Below are 22,895 nucleotides of genomic sequence, written 5' to 3' on the forward strand. Positions count from 1 at the left end.
TGTATATACACACCGACTTATTAAATAAAATCGTCACTTGATATGAGGACAATATTTACAGTGAAACTATCAAATGAATACAGATTTTAATCATTTGTAACAAATATCACATGAAAAATAATAGCATTGATCTTGGTATCATAATCTTCCTCAGGTATCTTTGTGTGTTGCAAAAAAAGAATCTCAGTGGGAAACTTAAGTTCTGTCGATACGTTACTTTGACATCTTATCAACGTTTGCTTCATAGCAATCCAGTCAGTCAGTGAGTATGTACCTTCAGGCTAACGTCAAGGCATTCAAACCAGTAGTCTTTGGGCTACAGGCCCCATCTCCTCCACCAGGTTATCCTTCTACCTCAGGCTACCTGTGAAGGGTCCCAACAGTATTTCTGACCACAGTCCATCCCCCCCAGCCTCTCCATATCTTCAGCAGTCAGCTCAAAGTCAAACACGTGGCCGTTCTCTGCTACCCTGGTGGGGTGAGATGACTTGGGTAGGACGGGGACACCCTGCTGTACCGCCCATCTGAGCAGCACCTGCCACACACGATGAAGGAATAAGCCAGGGGAAGATGGGGAACAAAACATAGGGAAGAAGAGAAGGAATTAAATGACTTAATTAGGGTGTATTGCCACTTTCGGAACACTCCACCCACTCGGACAGACACAGTACCTGTGCAGTGGTCAGGCCATATCCCTGTGCAATCTGGACCACTAAAGGGTCCTGGAGGAGAGAGCCAGTCCCCAGGGAGGAGTAAGCCTGGAAACAGACACCCTTCTCCCCACACAGATGCCTCATCTCACCCTGGGACAGACGGGGATGGAACTCTACCTGGACGGAGAGATTATTCAATAAGATTTCAGATTTATAATACCGAATGGTCATTTATCCAAAGTGAAATGGACATTTTGGTCATTTAGCAGACACTCTCATCCAGAGTTACTTAGTGCATTCAACTAAGGCAGGTAAGGAAACCACAAATCACTGTCATAACAAGTAAACCTTTCCTCAAGAAAGCAGCTATCAAATAAAACATGCCAGTAAGAAAATAAAGTGTTAGAGCCAGAAGAACAAGTACAACGGTAAACTGAGAATACTTATAGTTTAAAACCAGGACAAGTACAACGGTAAACTGAGAATACTTATAGTTTAAAACCAGAACAAGTACAACGGTAAACTGAGAATACTTATAGTTTAAAACCAGAACAAGTACAACGGTAAACTGAGAATACTTATAGTTTAAAACCAGAACAAGTACAACGGTAAACTGAGAATACTTATAGTTTAAAACCAGGACAAGTACAACGGTAAACTGAGAATACTTATAGTTTAAAACCAGAACAAGTACAACGGTAAACTGAGAATACTTATAGTTTAAAACCAGGACAAGTACAACGGTAAACTGAGAATACTTATAGTTTAAAACCAGAACAAGTACAACGGTAAACTGAGAATACTTATAGTTTAAAACCAGAACAAGTACAACGGTAAACTGAGAATACTTATAGTTTAAAACCAGGACAAGTACAACGGTAAGCTGAGAATACTTATAGTTTAAAACCAGGACAAGTACAACGGTAAACTGAGAATACTTATAGTTTAAAACCAGGACAAGTACAACGGTAAGCTGAGAATACTTATAGTTTAAAACCAGGACAAGTACAACGGTAAACTGAGAATACTTATAGTTTAAAACCAGGACAAGTACAACGGTAAGCTGAGAATACTTATAGTTTAAAACCAGGACAAGTACAACGGTAAACTGAGAATACTTATAGTTTAAAACCAGAACAAGTACAACGGTAAACTGAGAATAATTATAGTTTATAGTTGATATCAGGACAAGTCTTATGTCTGTCCTGTAGTACGGCACGGTGTTAGTTTGTTTTTGTTTACCTGTATTACAGCGGGGGTGACACAACACCCCTCCAGTAGCTCCTTCATATGTCCTGGGGTGTAGTTGGACACCCCTATGGCCCTCAGCTTCCCCTGGGCGTGGAGCTCCTCTAACACTGCCCAGCTCTGAGCTCTATTCTCTGGGTTCCTCTTGTCTCCCACCCCGAGACCCTGGGTCCCTGGCCAGTGGATCAAGTATAGATCTATATAGTCTAGATCCAGCAGTTCTAGACTCCTCAGAGCTCCGTCCCTGTGGAACAGAGTTTGAAATGCAAACAATATGACTGATTAGAGTCATATTTGTACATACCTGGTCAGCATTTTGGGCACTGGCCAGCCGGGCTAGTAGACCACAATTTCTACAGGCCCAGATGGCATTCTATTAGCCAAAGGTCCTAAGCTACACTAGGGCTGGGCGGTACACTGTATTTTACTATATACCGGTATTTATGGACGGACCGGTTTGGGTTTTTACTTTACCTTCTATAAAGTTATTTGAATGTTTGGTTTATTAAATGTGATAGGTCGTGTGTAACGTCAACTTATATAGTTTCGAAAATGGACGTTACGCTCTCTGCTCTCTCTCCATGCCACTTTACATACAGTCCTAGCCCCGCCCCCTGTCACTCAAGGAGGGCATTTGTTGTTGCTTGACCACAAGACACTTGTGTTCAGTCTGCATGGTCAACGCAGCACATGAAACAATGTTGATGACAGCGATTCTATTTGAACTTTCATTCTCAATATAAATCCACTAGCGTTCTATAATGACACGATTAGTTTGTGTTTCTTACATCAGCAAATAGCTAGTTTATCTTTCCTTAGCAAGTTTTTGCTAAATCGTGTTAGCCGCTAATGAAAAAAGACCCATTGAAATCACTTGCAATGTATGTGGTGCCACACACTATTCATAAAGAATAACTTTTACTATTCAAAAACATAAAATACAGCAAACAATTAGAAGAATACAGTGATATGACATTTGGGCCATCTCGCCCAGCCCTAGGCTATACCATGCGACATTTGGGCCATCTCGCCCAGCCCTAGGCTATACCATGCGACATTTGGGCCATCTCGCCCAGCCCTAGGCTATACCATGCGACATTTGGGCCATCTCGCCCAGCCCTAGGCTATACCATGTGACATTTGGGCCATCTCGCCCAGCCCTAGGCTATACCATGCGACATTTGGGCCATCTCGCCCAGCCCTAGGCTATACCATGCGACATTTGGGACATCTCGCCCAGCCCTAGGCTATACCATGCGACATTTGAGAAACCAACATTTTGGCACATTTCCTTCTAGCTTTAATTTACATTCGTGTACCTGGCTCTGGAGCCCTGGTCCTTGGGGCCCAGCTTGCTGGTGATGAAGACGTCCGCTCGGGAGAGGCCGTGTTCGGGTAGGAGGAGTCGCAGTGCTCGACCCAGGTCAGCCTCGTTCCGGTAGACAGAGGCCGTGTCAAATGAGCGGTAGCCGGTGGAGAGCGCTGCGTCGACGGCCTGGAGGATCTCATCAGGGCCGCGGAGCCGGTAGGTACCCAGACCCAGGAGAGGCATCCTGGTCCCGGTGTTGAGCAGAACAGATGGGGTGGGGGAGGAGTGGATGGGAGGAATGGAGAGGGTGGGGGCGGAGGGAGAGGGCTGAGGATCAGACATCTAGGGGTGTTGAAGGTACCTGGACACTGGGGGAAAGAGGGAGAGAAAAGAGAGGGAGAAATGAGAGAAGAATAACAAAATGGAGGGGGGTGGGGAGGACTGTGTCCACCGCTATCCGGGGACTAGAAGGCAATTGACTGGTGGGTGTGTTGGCTGAAACATGAAACATCACCAAAACGGTGACTATTGCCATTATATTACTTGGCAACAGCACAATCAAGAATCAAAACAATGGCAGAGTATCTTCTCAAGGCTACATAGAGATTGTGCGTGTGGCATAATTACACTAATTATGACAGTTCAAAAGTTCGGATACTTCCATGGCTAGCTAACGTTAGCGATGAATTACAATAACACAACAAGCTATTTCTACCTCGATTTAGTACGGCATGCATATAAAGAATATACACCATTTTAACTGACATACGAGTAATTGTAAATACCCATTTAATAGATGTGTTGATAAAAAAATGTACAAACATGCTTGTAAATTGTCTGTTGCAGCATAAATCCTTTCAACTTGAATCACGCATGTGACTTTTTTGTGAAACTTCCTGTTCGCCGTCACCATAGAGACACGAGCGAGGAAGACGATGACTGGATGAAGCGTTGGCCAATCAGCGAGAAGAAAGATGCTTGGAGGCGGGAACTTGTCCCTCACTGCAACGCGAGCGAGCAGATCCTGTGACCGGTTTCGTTACGGCTTTGGTTTTGAAAATTGTGGGTGCCCTGAATCGGTGAATTACGGTATGCTTGTGTTTACCGTGTCGTTAACAGGTTTTATGTTTCAGTTGTGAGGAGTTTGTCAGCACCACAACATACACAGTTAGTTAATAATTAACCTTGCTAGATTAGCTAGCTAGTAGGAGAGGTAGCCTTTGTGTGAGTGACTATATTAGTCACGTTAGCTAGCTAGCTAACAGTAGCAATCTAACTAATTCAAACGACATTTCTCGTATGAATTCATCCATTCATGAACCATTTTCTCAGTTCCTACCAAAGTCATCTAATCTGATTTGTCCTGCTAGTAGTGAGCAGTGGACCTACCCCTTGATCATGACTCACTTACATAACAGCAGAGATTCCCAAACTTTTTTTGTCCCACGACCCCATTTTTTATATCTGAAAATGATCGTGACAACAACCATGTCATTAGCCGCCAATGTAAACCTTTTTTATTTGGGGCTATGGCAGTCAATTGAAAAACATTCTAACAGTATTTCTGATTGTCTTCTCAACTCACCATCACATACTAATGGCTGGAATGGCATCAAACACATGGGAACCAGAAGAACAACCATTTCTGCAGCACTCCAATCAGGCCTTTATGGTAAAGTGGCCAGAGGGAAGCCACTCCTCAGTGAAAGGCATGTGACAGCCCGCTTGGAGTTTGTCAAAATGCACCTAAAGGACTCTCAGAACATGAGAAACAAGATTCTCCGGTATGATGAAACCAAGATTGAACTCTTTGGCCTGAATGCCAAGCGTAACGTCTGGAGGAAGCCTGGCACCACCCTTACGGTGAAACATGGTGGTGGCAGCATCATGCTGTTAGGATGTTTTTCAGCGGCAGGGACTAGAAGACTTGTCGGGTTCGAGGGAAAGATGAACTGAGCAAAGTACACAGAGATCATTAATATAAACCTACTCCAGAGCGCTCAGGACCTCAGACTGGGGCAAAGGTTCCAACAGGACAACGACCCTAAACACTCAGCCAAGATAATGCAGGAGTGGCTTTGGGACAAGTCTCTGAATGTCCTTGAGTGGCCCAGCCAAAACCCAATCAAACATCTCTAGAGAGACCTGAAAACAGCTGTGCAGCTACGCTCCCCATCCTATCTGACAGAGCTTGAGAGGATCTGCAGAAAAAATGGGAGAAACTCCCCAAATACAGATGTGCCAAGCTTGCAGCATCATACCCAAGAAGACTCAAGGCTGTAATCACTGCCAAAGGTGCTTCAACAAAGTACTAAGTAAAGGGTCTGAATACTTATGTAAATGTGATATTTTATTTTGTATACATTTGCAAAACATTTTTTTAAACTGTTTTTGCTTTGTCATTATTGGGTATTGTGGCTGTAACATAACAAAATGTGGAAAAAGTGGTCTGAATACTTTGAGTGCACTGTATATACAGTAACAGTCAAAAGTTTGGAGACCTACTCATTCAAGGGTTTTTCTGTATTTTTACTATTTTCTACATTGTAGAATAATAGTGAAGACATCAAAACTATGAAATAACACATATGGAATCATGTAGTAACCCAAAAAAGTGTTAAACAAATCAAAATAGATTTGAGATTTGAGATTTTTCAAAGTAGCCATCTATTGCCTTGATGACAGCTTTGCACACTTTTGGAATTCTCTCAACCAGCTTCATGAGGTAGTCACCTGGAATGCATTTCAATTAACAGGTGTGCCTTGATAAGTTCATTTGTGGCATTTCTTTCCTTAACACTCTTGCCTGCATCTAGCTGATCTAGGGTGTAATCATTAGTCCAAACAGTTGCAAACGAGAGTTTCTATTGGACAAATTCAGGTATGTTTATCCCTGTTTCGTTCTGTTTGCTTCTGTTTTAAGACATTTTTCAACAGAATCGGCAGAATTAATACACCCCTGATCATACATAAACACAGTTCACTTTCATAGCATCCACATACAAACAGCATGATCACTTACCCATTGTATATTCTTTCTCTTATCTGCACGCTCTCCTCCTCTCACCTTTTCCCTCCGTTTGTGGACTTCAGTGCACAACAAATCAGCTGTCTGTGACCAGACAACAAAAAAAAACTTTCCAAGGCAAACCTTTGTATCATAATGACTAACCGCTACACATCCTACATCGTTGTCACCATATTAGCTAATGTCATAGTCAATATAGCTACTAAAACAAACTTGTTAGTAAAGCCGCAACAGTGTCACAGCGGTCTAAGGCACTGCATCTCAGTGCAAGAGGCGCGTCACTACAGTCCCTGATTCGAATCCAGGCTGTATCACATCCGGCCTTGATTGGGAGTCCCATAGGGCGGAGCACAATTGGCCCAGCGTCGTCCGGGTTTGACCGGAGTAGGCCGTCATTGTAAATAAGAATACTGACTTGCCTAGTTAAATAAAAGGTAAAAACCTGCTACCATCATGCAGTACAGTGGTGCTACCCAACACATCAGCTGTCTGTGACCAGGTGAAAAAAACTTTTTCCAAGCCAAACCTTAATATCATTACCGCTACACACAGCCATCATCGTTATCACCAGATTATGACGTCAGAGTCAACATAGCTGATAGAACTAACACGTTAGTAAACCTGCTGCCGTCATGCAATAGTTACACCGGTGGCAATAAATTAATAAAACCAAAAGCTTACCTTGACTTGGAAGAGTTCCTGTATTGGAAAGCCATAGCCAGCTAGCTAACATAGCGCCCCCCTCTGTTTGAGCCGGGTGTTTGAGTAGTATAAACTAGCTAGCTGAATTAGCTGAAAGTAAATAAACAATACAATTAAATATTGCCAGCGCTCTCTCTCACTCCTCCTTCATTTTGAATGAAATTAAGAGAACCATGAATCTCCTAGGTTTTATATTGAAGTCAATGTACTCAGGAGGACAGAAGCTAGCTGTTCTCCGGCTACACCATGGTGCTACCCTACAGAGTGCTGCTGAGACGACTGTAGACCTTTGCAAAAGTGTTTTTTAATCAATTATTTGGCAACGTAAATATATATTTAGTATAGTTTTATCTAAAAAAAGATTTTAAAAATAGTAAAACATTTAAAGTTATTAAATTGACTGAGGAAGATGGTCCGCCTCTGAGGAGCCTACACTGTTAAAGACAACTGAGAACTCTGAAAAATTCTGATTTTGGATTTGGACAGCTCAAAATCTTTCCCAGTCAGAGTACTTTTTTTTTTTTTTTTTGAGTTCCCCGTTGTTTTAAACACGGTATATTTCTCGGAGAGACACGGCAGGCTATTCCCTTTTGAGTCAGGAATTAAAACCCATGAATGCGTTGTCTGCATCATTCGGTCACACGGGGGGGGCGGCAGTGTAGCCTAGTGGTTAGAGCATTGGACTTGTAACCGAAAGGTTGCAAGTTCAAATCCCCGAGCTGACAAGGTACAAAATCTGTCGTTCTGCCCTTGAACAGGCAGTTAACCCACTGTTCCTAGGCCGTCATTGAAAATAAGAATTTGTTCTTAACTGACTTGCCTAGTAAAATAAAGGTAAAATAAAACAAACACGACAGCTCGATCAGCTGTTTGATTTCACATACCGGCATGTCAACTGAGCCGGAATCACAGTCAAATAGATTGGGAAGTAGGTGCCAAAGTGCTCTTCCAAGCACTGGAGGTGAGCAGTCATCACTCGTGTGGGACACTGATGCTGTTTTCTGTTAGAAACTCCCTAATAAGAATTCTTTGCTCTGAATTCACTGATTCGATCAAATCAAACTTTATTAGCCACGTGAGTCGAGTACAACAAGTGTAGACTTTACCGTGAAATGCTTACTTACAAGCCCTTAAGCCCTTAACAACAGTGCAGTTCAAGAAGAAGAAAATATTTACCAAGTAGACTAAAATAAAAAGTAATAATAAAAAGTAACAATAAGAATAACAAGGCTATATACAGGGGGCACCGGTACCGAGTCAGTGTGCAGGGGTACGGGACAGCGGAGGTAATCTGTACATGTAGGTAGGGGCGAAGTGACTATGCATAGGTAACAAACAAACAAAGAGTAGCAGCAGTGTAAAAAAGTGGGGGGTGTCAATGTAAATTGTCCGGTGGCGATTTTTATGAATTGTTCAGCAGTCGAATGGATTGGGGGTAGAAGGTGTTGAGGAGCCTTTTGGTCCTAGACTTTCCGGTACCACTTGCCGTGCGGTAGCAGAGAAAACAGTATAACTTGGGTGAATGGACTCAATTTTATGGACTTTCCTTTGACACCGCCTATTATAAAGGTCCTGGATGGTAGGAAGCTTGGCCCCAGTGATGTACTGGGTCGTATGCAGTACCCTCTGTAGCGCCTTACGGTCAGATGCAGAGCAGTTGCCATACCAGGCAGTGATGCAACCGGTCACAAGGCTCTCGATGGTGCAGCTGTAGAACCTTTTGAGGATCTGGGGAACCATGACAAATCTTTTCAGTCTCATGAGTGGGAATAAGTTTTGTCGTTCCCTCTTCACGACAGTCTTGGTATGTTTGGACCATGATAGTTTGTTGGAGATGTGGACATCAAGGAACTTAACTCTCAACCTGCTCCACTACAGCCCCGTCGATGTTAATGGGAGCCTGTTCGGCCCGCCTTTTGGTGTAGTCCACAATCAGCTCCTTTGTCTTGCTCACATTGAGGGAGAGGTTGTCCTGGCACCACACTGCCAGTTCTCTGACCTCCTCCCTATTGGCCGTCTCATCGTTGTCGGTGATCAGGCCTACCACTGTTGTGTCGTCAGCAAACTTAATGATGGTGTTGGGGTCGTGTTTGGCCACACAGTCGTGGGTGAACAGGGAATACAGGAGGGGACTAAGTGTTAAGGATCAGCGTGTTGTTGCAGACTCTTAACCACCTGGGGGCGGCCAGTCAGGAAGTCCAGGATCCAGTTGCAGAGGGAGGTGTTTAGTCCCAGAGTCATTAGCTTGGTGATGAGCTTTGAGGGCACTATGGTGTTGAACGCTGAGCTGTAGTCGATGAACAGCATTCTCATATAGGTGTTCCTTTTGTCCAGGTGAGAAAGGTCGGTGTAGAGTGTGATTGAGATTGCGTCATATGTGGATCTGTTGGGGCGGTATGTGAATTGGAGTGGGTCTAGGGTGTCCGGGAGGATGCTGTTAATGTGAGCCATGACCAGCCTTTCAATGCACTTCATCGCTACTGACGTGAATGCTACGGGGCGGTAATCATTTAGGCAGGTTACCTTCGCTTCCTTGGGCACAGGGACTATGGTGGTCTGTTTGAAACATGTAGGTATTACAGACTCGGGTCAGGTAGAGGTTGAAAATGCCAGTGAAGTCACTTGACAGTTGGTCCGCGCCTTGTTGTTGGCCCAGCGGCTTTGTGAATGTTGACCTGTTTAAAGGTTTTGTTCACATCAGCTACTGAGAGCGTTATCACACAGAACAGCTGGTGCTCTCATGCATGCTTCAGTGTTGCTTGCCCCGATGCGAGCATAAAAGGCATTTAGCTCGTCTGGTAGTCTTGCGTCACTGGGCAGCTTGCGTCTGGGTTTCCCTTTTGTAGTCTGCAATCGTTTTCAAGCCCTGCCACATCCGGTGAGCATCAGAGCCGGTGTAGTAGGATTCAATCTTAATCCTGTTGTTGGCCCAGCGAATGTTGACCTGTTTAAAGGTTTTGTTCACATCAGCTACCGAGAGCGTTATCACACAGTCATCCAGAACAGCTGGTGCTCTCATGCATGCTTTGCTTGTTTGATGGTTCGTCTGAGGGCATAGCAGGATTTCTTATAAGCGTCCGGATTAGTCTCCCGCTCCTTGAAAGAGGCAGCTCTGGCCTTTAGCTCCATGCGGATGTTTCCTGTAATCCATGGCTTCTGGTTAGGATATGTACGTACAGTCACTGTGGGGCCGACGTCATCAATGCACTTATTGATGAAGCCTATTTATTTTTATTTGACCTTTATTTAACTAGGCAAGTCAGTTAGGAATAAATTCTTATTTTCAATGACGGACTAGGAACAGTGGGTTAACTGCTTGTTCAGGGGCAGAACGACAGATTTGTACCTTGTCAGCTCAGGAATTCGAACTTGCAACCTTTCGGTTACTAGCCCAACGCTCTAACCACTATGACTGAGGTGGTGTATTCCTCAATGCCATTGGATGAATCCCGGGAACATATTCCAGTCTGTGCTAGCAAAACAGTCCTGTACTGTAGCATCCGCGTCATCTGACCACTTCCGTATTGAGCGAGTCACTGGTACTTCCTGCTTTAGTTTTTGCTTGTAAGCAGGAATCAGGAGGATAGAATTGTGGTCAGGTTTGCCAAAAGGAGGGAGAGGGAGAGCTTTGTACGGGTCTCTGTGTGGAGTAAAGGTGGTCTAATATTTTTGCACGTGACATGCTGGTAAAAAATTTGGTAAAACTGATTTTAGTTTGCCTGCATTAAAGTCCCCGGCCACTAGGAGCGGGATGAGCATTTTCCTGTTTGCTTGTGGCCTTAGAGTTGGTTGAGAGTGGTCTTTGTGCCAGCTTCTCTTTGTGGTGGTAAATAGACAGCTACGAATAATACAGATGAGGACTCTCTTGGTAGATAGTGTGGTCAACAGCTTATCATAAGGTACTCTACCTTAGGCGAGCAATACCTTGAGACTTCTTTAATATTAGACATCGCACACCAGCTGTTATTGACAAAAAAGACACACACCCCCATCCCTCGTCTTACTACAGGTAGCATCTCTGTTCTGCCGGTGCATGGAAAATCCCTCCAGCTCTATTGTCTGTTTCTTCGTTCAGCCACGTCTCGGTGAAACATAAGATGTTACAGTTATTAATGTCCCATTGGTAGGATAATCTAAATAGTAGGTCATCAATTTTATTTTCTAAAGATTGCACGTTAGCAAGAAGAATGGAAGGCATTGGGAGTTTACTCGCTCGCCTCCGGATTCTCAGAGGGATCTCCGATCTGCGTCCCCTTTTCCGGCATCTTTTCTTCACGCAAAAGGTGTGCATTTGGGCCTGTTCCAGTGAAAGCAGGATATCCTTCTCGTTGGTGTCACGTTCGTCATAACGAGGAGACCAAGGCGCAGCGTGATGAGAATACATTATTCTTTATTTACATGAAGAACATCATTAAACAAACAAAACAACCGTGAGGCTATAAGACACGAGTGCTGACAGGCAACTACACATAGACAATAACCCACAAAACCAAAATGGCAACCTAAATAAGATCCCCAATCAGAGACAACGATAAATTAGGATCTGATTAGGAACCAATTCAGGCCACCATAGATTTACATTTACCTAGACATACCAAAACCCCATAGAATTACACAAAAAAAACTAGCTAAGACAAAACACACAAACCACCCTCGTCACACCCTGACCTAACTAAAATAATAAAGAAAACAAAGATAACCAAGGTCAGGGCGTGACAGTTGGACTCGTTAAAGGAAAAAGTTGCTTCCAGTCCGCGGTGAGTAATCACTTTTCTGATGTCCAGGAGTTCTTTTCGGTCATAAGAGAAGGTAGCAGCAACATTATGTACAAAATAAGTAAAATAAGTTTAAAAAATAAGTTACGCCAAAAAATTACATAATTGCTCAATTGGTTGGGAGAATGTAAAATGTCAGCCATGTTCTTCGGGGCCATCTTTGTCACTCATCTGTAGAATGTTTTTTTTATTTCTCCTGCATGCTTGGGTTCAGTTCGTTCACTTTCCCAAATATATCTATTACATAGGCAAGGAGACATTTTCTTTTCATTACACAGAAAGTAAACCAAGTCTGTTTTCTTACATCTATTGTGAATGACAACAGTTCCTCTCTCAATGCGAAAACATATTTCCAACACTCCCCCTCACTAACCACCAAGCCTCACTAACCACCAAGCTTCACTCACCACCAAGCTTCACTAACCACCAAGCTTCACTCACCACCAAGCTTCACTCACCACCAAGCTTCACTCACCACCAAGCTTCACTCACCACCAAGCCTCACTCACCACCAAGCTTCACTAACCACCAAGCTTCACTAACCACCAAGCTTCACTCACCACCAAGCTTCACTCACCACCAAGCTTCACTCACCACCAAGCATCACTAACCACCAAGCCTCACTCACCACCAAGCCTCTCTCACCACCAAGCCTCACTCACCACCAAGCCTCACTCACCACCAAGCCTCACTCACCACCAAGCCTCGCTCACCACCAAGCTTCACTCACCACCAAGCTTCACTCACCACCAAGCCTCAGTGTGAAATAGAAAAATTGTCATGCTCTGATCCCATTTCTCCACGTAGTTTTGTGAACAGGTGTGAGCGCAGTGGATGTGGTTTGATGTAGTTTACAATGAAAGTTACCTGCTGCAGTATATCTCTGAGTTCTGTGTCCAGCTCTTTTGCCACCAGTTGCTCTCGGTGTATCCATTCTAGCCTAGTGGGTGTATCATACAATGTGTCCATATGGCAGAGGGAGACACATTCATAACTAGAGTGCAGAGGCCTGCCTGCCGTCCCACCATAGATGAAGCCCCATCATTCGATCCCATGGAATCTGTTTTTTGTCAATATAGCCCGACATGTATAGCGAATAAAAGTCAATGCATGGTCATCTCGGGCCTCCAAATGGACGTTAGCTGTGAGAGCATCAGCTGGGGAGTTTTTGAGTCGTTCAGTCAGAGTTTCTTCTTGATTGCCAGCAATAGCTTAAATTCTTAGTTTAACAGTGTTCTCTGACAAAGGTATTGATGTGAGTTTCTGTGTGTCTGCCTCCTCACACATTGTTTCACCATATCAATTGCTGGCGGTAATATTAAAGTCTCTGTAATGGTGTGTGTTTTCATAGTGTAGCAGGTCTCGCCATTCACTGTGGGAAGTGTGGCCTTTTACCATGATATCAGGGCGCTGTCTGGTTGAATTACATCCTTTTAGATTTGAATCGTCTTTATTTAGAATTTTAAGGTGAACCACATTACAATGATTATCAAGATACATGATATTATAATATATATATATATTTTTTGTGTGTATATATATTTTTGTGTGTATATATATTTATTTTTGGGGGATTTTGGAAATTCTCCCATGACCCTATTTTTCATGTCAGGGACCCCTAGTTTGGGAACTGCTGAATTACACAATAACGATCATTGGAAGAAGGTATGTTCTGTAAAGGTGGAGTTGTTAAGATCCGTCACTTGGTGTGAACAGTAACGTGGTGCTGTTTTGGAAGCACAAGGACTTCCATTTTTCACATCAGCGATGAAATAAATTGATAGAAACCTTGATCAGATTGGGGTTAGTGTCCCCATGCCTTATTGCCATGTTAGAGCGCTTGTTTACGGAAAACACATGAACGTGGGACGTGGGTAATGACATAGAACTGCAGAGAGAAGGCAGAATGTCGCCTAGAGTTTTAGAGCGGAGGGGTGGACCGTGGCTTTCCAGTACCCTATCACATTCATTCATCTTTTTCTTCTCAGCGTGGACCATGCCTATACAATCCTTCTCCTTTCCTTTGCCTGAGACCAGGTTCTTCCAGGCTGGACAACATGTCTACAAGTTCAAGATCAGGGGAGGCAATAACTGCAGGTGTGTGTATGTGTATATGGTGTGTGTGTATATATATATATATACATATATATACGGTGTGTGTGTGTATATATATATGGTGTGTATGTGTATATATATATACAGTGCCTTGCGAAAGTATTCGGCCCCCTTGAACTTTGCGACCTTTTGCCACATTTCAGGCTTCAAACATAAAGATATAAAACTGTATTTTTTTGTGAAGAATCAAAAACAAGTGGGACACAATCATGAAGTGGAACGACATTTATTGGATATTTCAAACTTTTTTAACAAATCAAAAACTGAAGAATTGGGCGTGCAAAATTATTCAGCCCCTTTACTTTCAGTGCAGCAAACTCTCTCCAGAAGTTCAGTGAGGATCTCTGAATGATCCAATGTTGACCTAAATGACTAATGATGATAAATACAATCCACCTGTGTGTAATCAAGTCTCCGTATAAATGCACCTGCACTGTGATAGTCTCAGAGGTCCGTTAAAAGCGCAGAGAGCATCATGAAGAACAAGGAACACACCAGGCAGGTCCGAGATACTGTTGTGAAGAAGTTTAAAGCCGGATTTGGATACAAAAAGATTTCCCAAGCTTTAAACATCCCAAGGAGCACTGTGCAAGCGATAATATTGAAATGGAAGGAGTATCAGACCACTGCAAATCTACCAAGACCTGGCCGTCCCTCTAAACTTTCAGCTCATACAAGGAGAAGACTGATCAGAGATGCAGCCAAGAGGCCCTTGATCACTCTGGATGAACTGCAGAGATCTACAGCTGAGGTGGGAGACTCTGTCCATAGGACAACAATCAGTCGTATATTGCACATATCTGGCCTTTATGGAAGAGTGGCAAGAAGAAAGCCATTTCTTAAAGATATCCATAAAAAGTGTCGTTTAAAGTTTGCCACAAGCCACCTGGGAGACACACCAAACATGTGGAAGAAGGTGCTCTGGTCAGATGAAACCAAAATGGAACTTTTTGGCAACAATGCAAAACGTTATGTTTGGTGTAAAAGCAACACAGCTCATCACCCTGAACACACCATCCCCACTGTCAAACATGGTGGTGGCAGCATCATGGTTTGGGCCTGCTTTTCTTCAGCAGGGACAGGGAAGATGGTTAAAATTGATGGGAAGATGGATGGAGCCAAATACAGGACCATTCTGGAAGAAAACCTGATGGAGTCTGCAAAAGACCTGAGACTGGGACGGAGATTTGTCTTCCAACAAGACAATGATCCAAAACATAAAGCAAAATCTACAATGGAATGGTTCAAAAATAAACATATCCAGGTGTTAGAATGGCCAAGTCAATGTCCAGACCTGAATCCAATCGAGAATCTGTGGAAAGAACTGAAAACTGCTGTTCACAAATGCTCTCCATCCAACCTCACTGAGCTCGAGCTGTTTTGCAAGGAGGAATGGGAAAAATTTTCGCTCTCTCGATGTGCAAAACTTGATAGAGACATACCCCAAGCGACTTACAGCTGTAATCGCAGCAAAAGGTGGCGCTACAAAGTATTAACTTAAGGGGGCTGAATAATTTTGCACGCCCAATTTTTCCGTTTTTGATTTGTTAAAAAAGTTTGAAATATCCAATAAATGTCGTTCCACTTCATGATTGTGTCCCACTTGTTGATTCTTCACAAAAAAAATACAGTTTTATATCTTTATGTTTGAAGCCTGAAATGTGGCAAAAGGTCGCAAAGTTCAAGGGGGCCGAATACTTTCGCAAGGCACTGTATATATATATATATGGTGTGTGTGTGTGTGTGTGACACCAGGCTGATTAGTGGACATTATATTTCCACAGTGAAGTGAAGGTGATGGGAGAAGAGTTTGTCAATCGGGAGTTGGAGGTAGGACACTGTGTCATCCATCCATTATTTTATCCTTCCATTCATTTATCCTTTCATCCATCCATTATTTCATCCATTCATGAATGAATTAATATATGAATGAATTCATCCGTGTTTCTTTCTCCGTGTAGAATACCATCAGAGCGGTGCTAGCCAACCTGGACTGTCTTCAGCCGTTCACTACCCCACACTTCACTGTCTACCCTTGTATCCTTCCTTGTCTTGACACCAGTGTTTCCCCCTACATTCATTTAGCAGTGGTTGCCACCACCCAGTTTTGGGGATTGTAAATCATTTTCCTTGTAAACTTAAATGACTAAAACAAGATATAAAGTATGTAGAAAAGATAATGGACCTATATCTTTTAAAAGAAAATCATCTTTGAGAAATATTAATCAACTAAATAAAAAATAGACAGTCAGGGAGAATCTAAAATTTAAAAAATGCCATGGAGCCCTATTTGTTATAGTATTTGAGTCACTCAAATAGCATAGGCACACAGCATAAACCATGGCAAATGTCTACCATTGCAGGATATTAGCTTTAAAACTGCATTTTCTCTCAGCCCCATGTCAAAATGTGTCCAATTGCAGGATATTAGCTTTAAAACTGCATTTTCTCTCAGCCCCATGACAAAATGTGTCCAATTGCAGGATAATAGCTTTAAAACTGCATTTTCTCTCAGCCCCATGACAAAATGTGTCCAATTGCAGGATAATAGCTTTAAAACTGCATTTTCTCTCAGCCCCATGTCAAAATGTGTACAATTGCAGGAAAATCTGCTTTAAAACGGCAACATTTTGTCTCTAGCCAAGAGGAGGGCCTCTAAAATGTTCTGTGCCCCATGACCCCCCTATAGCAAATGGACACCAAATCCCCCACGCATATATTGCCACCGCTACTGAAAACCTAGCGGGAAACACTGCGCACACACTGGACCGTCTCTTCACACACTGGACCGTCTCTTCACACACTGGACAGTCTCCTCACGCACTGGACCGTCTCCTCACACACTGGACCGTCTCCTCACACACTGGACCGTCTCCTCACGCACTGGACCGTCTCCTCACGCACTGGACCGTCTCATCACGCACTGGACCGTCTCCACACACACTGGACCGTCTCGACACACACTGGACCGTCTCCTCACACACTGGACCGTCTCCACACACACTGGACCGTCTCCTCACACACTGGACCGTCTCCTCACACACTGGACCGTCTCCTCACACACTGGACCGTCTCCTCACACACTGGACCGTCTCCTCACACACTGGACCGTCTCCTTACACACTGGACCGTCTCCTCACACACTGGACCGTCTCCTCACACACTACTCTAAAAGAGCAACAGGCTGTTCCTTTAGTTTACAGTCCACAATTGATTTACCTTAGTTTGCATTTTGTAATAGATTCAGAAGTTATATGCAAACTCTGTGTTAACTTGGATATTCCCAGGGTATCTCAATGACTTAGTAAACAAGTTGGATATTCCCAGGGTAACGCCCAAGTTATCTCAGTAAATACTTGGTGAATACCAGGTGACTGTCAATGGTTGTTGTAGTTGTAGTAGTTGTTGTAGTAGCAATAGCAGTTGTTGTAGTAGTTGTTGTTGTAATAGTTGTAGTAGCAATAGCAGTTGTGGTAGTAGTTGTTGTAATAGTTGTAGTTGTTGTTGTAGTAGCAGTTGTTGTAGTAGTAGTAGCAGTTGTAGTAGTAGTTGTTGTAGTAGTAGTAGCAGTTGTTGTAGTAGTAATAGTAGTTGTTGTTGTTTTTGTAGTTGTTGTAGTTGCAGTAGTAGTTGTTGTTGTAGTAGTAATAGTTGTAGTAGTAGCAGTGGTAGTAGTAGTAGTAGTTGTTGTTGTTGTAGTAGCAGTTGTAGTAGTAATAGTAGTTGTTGTTGTAGTAGTTGTTGTAGTTGTTTTTGTAGTTGTTGTAGTAGTTGTTTTTGTAGTTGTTGTTGTTGTAGTAGTTGTTGTCGTAGTAGTTGTTGTTGTAGTAGTAGTTGTAGTAGTTGTTGTAGTTGTAGTTGTTTTTGTAGTTGTTGTTGTAGTAGTAGTAGTTGTTGTAGTAGTTGTTGTTGTTGTAGTAGTAGTGGTAGTTGTTGTTGTAGTAGTTGTTGTTGTTGTAGTAGTTGTTGTAGTAGTTGTTGTAGTAGTAGTTGTTGTTGTAGTAGTTGTTGTTGTAGTAGTAGTTGTTGTAGTAGTTGTTGTAGTAGTTGTTTTTGTAGTTGTAGTTGTTTTTGTAGTTGTTGTAGTAGTAGTAGTTGTTGTAGTAGTTGTTTTTGTTGTAGTAGTTGTAGTAGTTGTTGTAGTAGTAGTAGTTGTTGTAGTAGTAGTTGTTGTTGTAGTAGTAGTTGTTGTTGTTGTTGTTGTAGTTGTTGTTGTAGTAGTTGTTGTTGTAGTAGTTGTTGTAGTAGTTGTTGTTGTAGTAGTTGTTGTAGTAGTAGTAGTTGTTGTTGTAGTTGTAGTTGTAGTAGTAGTTGTTGTTGTAGTAGTTGTTGTAGTTGTTGTTGTAGTAGTTGTTGTTGTAGTTGTAGTAGTTGTAGTAGTAGTAGTTGTAGTAGTTGTTGTTGTAGTAGTTGTTGTTGTAGTAGTAGTTGTTGTTGTTGTAGTAGTTGTAGTAGTAGTTGTTGTAGTAGTAGTTGTTGTTGTAATAGTTGTTGTTGTAGTAGTTGTTGTAGTTGTAGTAGTAGTTGTTGTAGTTGTTGTTGTAGTTGTAGTAGTAGTTGTTGTTGTAGTTGTTGTAGTAGTTGTTGTTGTTGTAGTAGTTGTTGTTGTAGTAGTAGGAAACTCAAAGTTCCTCTCACTGTCAACTGCGTTTATTTTCAGCAAACTTAACATGTGTAAATATTTGTATGAACATAACAAGATTCAACAACTGAGACATAAACTGAACAAGTTCCACAGACATGTGACAAACAGAAATTGAATAATGTGTCCCTGAACAAAAGGGGGGTCAAAATCAAAAGTAACAGTCAGTATCTGGTGTGGCCACCAGCTGCATTAAGTACTGCAGTGCATCTCCTCCTCGTGGACTGCACCAGATTTGCCAGTTCTTGCTGTGAGATGTTACCCCACTCTTCCACCAAGGCACATTCAAGTTCCCTGACATTTCTGGGGGGAGTGGCCCTATCCCTCACCCTCCGATCCAACAGGTCCCAGACGTGCTCAATGGGATTGAGATCCGGGCTCTTCGCTGGCCATGGCAGAACACTGACATTACTGTCTTGCAGGAAATCACACACAGAACGAGCAGTATGGCTGGTGGCATTGTCATGCTGGAGGGTCATGTCAGGATGAGCCTGCAGGAAGGGTACCACATGAAAGAGGAGGATGTCTTCCCTGTAACGCACAGCGTTGAGATTGCCTGCAATGACAAGAAGCTCAGTCCGATGATGCTGTGACACACCACCCCAGACCATGATGGACCCTCCACCTCCAAATCGATCCCGCTCCAGAGTACAGGTCTCGGTGTAACGCTCATTCCTTTGACGATAAACGTGAATCCGACCATCACCCCTGGTGAGACAAAACCATGACTCGTCAGTGAAGAGCACTTTTTGCCAGTCCTGTCTGGTCCAGCGACGGTGGGTTTGTGCCCACAGGCGACGTTGTTGCCGGTGATGTCTGGTGAGGACCTGCCTTACAACAGGCCTACAAGCCTCAGTCCAGCCTCTCTCAGCCTATTGCGGACAGTCTGAGCACTGATGGAGAGAGAGTACATTCCTGGTGTAACTCGGGCAGTTGTTGTTGCCATCCTGTACATGTCCCGCAGGTGTGATGTTCGGATGTACCGAACCTGTGCAGGTGTTGTTGCACATGGTCTGCCACTGCGAGGACAATCAGCTGTCCGTCCTGTCTCCCTGTAGCGCTGTCGTAGGCGTCTCACAGTATGGACATTGCAATTTATTGCCCTGGCCACATCTGCAGTTCTCATGCCTCCTTGCAGCATGCCTAAGGCACATTCACACAGATGAGCAGGGACCCTGGGCATCTTTCTTTTTAGTGTTTTTCAGAGTCAGTAGAAAGGCCTCTTTAGTGTCCTAAGTATTCATAACTGACTATAATTACCTACCGTCTGTAAGCTGTTAGTGTCTTAACGACCGTTCCACAGGTTCATGTTCATTAATTGTTTATGGTTCACCAGTCACACAAGCATTGGAAACAGTGTTTAAACCCTTTACAATGAAGATCTGGGAAGATGGTTGGATTTTTACGAATTATCTTTGAAAGACAGGCTCCTGAAAAAGGGACATTTCAATTTTTGCTGAGTTTAGTTGTTTATGTTGTTGTAGTTGTTGTTGTTCTTGACGTTGCTGACTGACCAGACAAGAGTAAGTGGAAGAGAGTGTCCAAGTTTAAATTTGAGAAGATGTCAGGAGAGAAGCTGTCTGCTTACCCCTACCTAGTCACTGTGTACCTAGAGAACAACACACACACTGGTGAGTACCTGTACACACACACACACACACACACACAGGTGAGTACCTGTACACACACACACACACACACACACACACACACACACACACACACACACACACACACACACACACAGGTGAGTACCTGTACACACACACACACACACACACACAGGTGGGTACCTGTACACACACACACACACACACACACACACACACACACACACACACACACACACACACACACACACACACACACACACAGGTGGGTACCTGTACACACACACACACACACACACACACACACACAGGTGAGTACCTGTACACACACACACACACACACACACACACACACACACACACACACACAGGTGAGTACCTGTACACACACACACACACACACACACACACACACACACACACACACAGGTGAGTACCTGTACACACACACACACACACACACACACACACACACACACAGGTGAGTACCTGTACACACACACACACACACACACACACACACACACACACAGGTGAGTACCTGTACACACACACACACACACACACACACACAGGTGAGTACCTGTACACACACACACACACACAGGTGAGTACCTGTACACACACACACACACACACACAGGTGAGTACCTGTACACACACACACACACACACACACACACACACACAGGTGAGTACCTGTACACACACACACACACACACACACACACAGGTGAGTACCTGTACACACACACACACACACACACACACAGGTGAGTACCTGTACACACACACACACACACACACACAGGTGAGTACCTGTACACACACACACACACACACACACAGGTGAGTACCTGTACACACACACACACACACACACACAGGTGAGTACCTGTACACACACACACACACACACACACAGGTGAGTACCTGTACACACACACACACACACACACACACACACAGGTGAGTACCTGTACACACACACACACACACACACACAGGTGAGTACCTGTACACACACACACACACACAGGTGAGTACCTGTACACACACACACACACACACACACAGGTGAGTACCTGTACACACACACACACACACACAGGTGAGTACCTGTACACACACACACACACACACACACACAGGTGAGTACCTGTACACACACACACACACACACAGGTGAGTACCTGTACACACACACACACACACACACACAGGTGAGTACCTGTACACACACACACAGGTGAGTGTACTTCTTACCTTTTTCTTTTCTTCCAGAGATGTGTGTGGAAGAGTGCTGGACACCAGTGAGTACTATTCTCTGTTCTGTTATCACTACAACATGAAGTGTTGTCTGTGTTCAACTCTCAAAGCTCATTTAGGTTTGTGGCAGACCTGGGTTCAAATACTATTCGAAATAATTTTAATGATGCTTGATTGAACTTGCCCAATAGAACGGCCCAATAGAACCAGTAGAATACAACGGTAAACTCCGCCCATTCTGGTATTCCAGGCAGGCTAAATCAAACGCTATGTAAGAGATTAGGAATAGTGTTTAAACCCAGGGCTGGTTCATGGTGCAGGTGAGAGCAGGAGAAGGCATCCCCCTCCTTCCTGCCAGTGGTCATGAGTGCCAGGCCAAGCGCAGTAAGACAGGACCACCACACTGGGGCACCCTAACACCACAACAAAGAGACCGTCTCATCATGCAGGGACCACAGTCACACATACATCAGTGAGTGTGTATTAGTGTGTGTGTGTGTGTGCGTGTGTGTGTCCTTTGCCTTCCTTCCTGCCTGCTGTCCTACCTCACACACACACACACACCGGCCACACCAGTCACACACACACCAACCACACACACATGTGTCCTTTGCCTTCCTTCCTGCCTGCGGTCCTACCTCACACACACACACACCAGCCTCACACACACACACCGGCCACACCAGTCACACACACACCAGTCTCACACACACCAACCACACACACCGGGCCACATACACACACACACCGGCCACACACACACCAGTCACAGCCACACACACCAGCCACACACACACACACCAGTCATTCAGTTATGAAAAGTTCAGACAGGGTGGTGAGAGAATCGGGCGCCATCTCCATCAGCCTGTCAGTCAGAGCAGTGGGCCGACAATAATGATTCAGCTCACACACAAATACACACTCTCGCACACACACAGTCACATTGACAAACACTTTCTCACTCATACACGGGAACACATACGCTCACTCCACTCTCTCAGACACACACAGTTGTTGAGGCAGAAGTAAGCAGATTAAATGAGGCACTGAGAATAGACATCAGACGGCTCATTTAAATAACACTGAGAATAGACATCAGAAGGCTCATTTAAATAACACTGAGACATCAGACGGCTCATTTAAATAACACTGAGAATAGACATCAGAAGGCTCATTTAAATAACACTGAGAATAGACATCAGAAGGCTCATTTAAATAACACTGAGAATAGACATCAGACGGCTCATTTAAATAACACTGAGAATAGACATCAGACGGCTCATTTAAATAACACTGAGAATAGACATCAGAAGGCTCATTTAAATAACACTGAGACATCAGACGGCTCATTTAAATAACACTGAGACATCAGACGGCTCATTTAAATAACACTGAGAATAGACATCAGAAGGCTCATTTAAATAACACTGAGACATCAGACGGCTCATTTAAATAACACTGAGAATAGACATCAGACGGCTCATTTAAATAACACTGAGAATAGACATCAGACGGCTCATTTAAATAACACTGAGAATAGACAT

At 43.7% G+C, this 22,895-nt stretch overlaps 2 protein-coding genes across 6 annotated transcripts in view; one reads left to right on the top strand and one right to left on the bottom strand.

Moving 5' to 3' along the window:
• Window positions 1-177: 177 nt before the first annotated feature.
• On the bottom strand, window positions 178-4,143 carry zgc:101765 (aldo/keto reductase). Of its 2 annotated transcripts, none has more exons than XM_020475927.2 (5): window positions 4,033-4,143; window positions 3,221-3,578; window positions 1,896-2,145; window positions 672-830; window positions 178-535 (listed from the first exon to the last, which is right to left on the bottom strand). In XM_020475927.2, exons 2-5 carry the CDS (start codon window positions 3,550-3,552, stop codon window positions 356-358), a joined length of 921 nt encoding a protein of 306 aa, XP_020331516.1. In that variant the 5' UTR covers window positions 3,553-3,578; window positions 4,033-4,143; the 3' UTR covers window positions 178-355. The 2 variants fall into 2 exon arrangements, with proteins under 2 accessions (XP_020331516.1, XP_020331517.1); XM_020475928.2 differs by having other exon boundaries at window positions 3,996-4,118.
• The window catches only part of majin (membrane anchored junction protein), a 22,499-nt gene continuing 3,742 nt past the window's right edge, over window positions 4,139-22,895 (top strand). The window contains exons 1-7 of one of the 4 annotated variants that reach the window (XM_031791739.1): window positions 4,140-4,299; window positions 13,704-13,812; window positions 15,615-15,660; window positions 15,792-15,867; window positions 19,990-20,103; window positions 21,367-21,395; window positions 21,672-21,823. In XM_031791739.1, the coding sequence (XP_031647599.1) occupies window positions 4,185-4,299; window positions 13,704-13,812; window positions 15,615-15,660; window positions 15,792-15,867; window positions 19,990-20,103; window positions 21,367-21,395; window positions 21,672-21,823 (641 nt within the window). In that variant the 5' untranslated portion in view covers window positions 4,140-4,184. Of the gene's footprint in view, window positions 4,300-13,703; window positions 13,813-15,614; window positions 15,661-15,791; window positions 15,868-19,989; window positions 20,104-21,366; window positions 21,396-21,671; window positions 21,824-22,895 lie in introns of all 4 variants that reach the window. The other 3 variants (XM_031791740.1, XM_031791741.1, XM_031791742.1) reach the window with 3 other exon arrangements.

Source organism: Oncorhynchus kisutch, linkage group LG16 (genome assembly GCF_002021735.2).
Source record: "Oncorhynchus kisutch isolate 150728-3 linkage group LG16, Okis_V2, whole genome shotgun sequence".
NCBI classification, from domain to species: domain Eukaryota; kingdom Metazoa; phylum Chordata; class Actinopteri; order Salmoniformes; family Salmonidae; genus Oncorhynchus; species Oncorhynchus kisutch.

Excerpts from the sequence above, each read along its gene's own strand:
- zgc:101765 (XM_020475927.2), bottom strand. The coding sequence starts at position 3,552 with ATGTCTGATCCTCAGCCCTCTCCCTCCGCCCCCACCCTCTCCATTCCT. Across the intron at positions 2,146-3,220 it reads GACCAGGGCTCCAGAGCCAG|GGACGGAGCTCTGAGGAGTC; the intron begins GTACACGAATGT and ends TCTGTTCCACAG. Across the intron at positions 536-671 it reads ATGGCCTGACCACTGCACAG|GTGCTGCTCAGATGGGCGGT; the intron begins GTACTGTGTCTG and ends CGTGTGTGGCAG.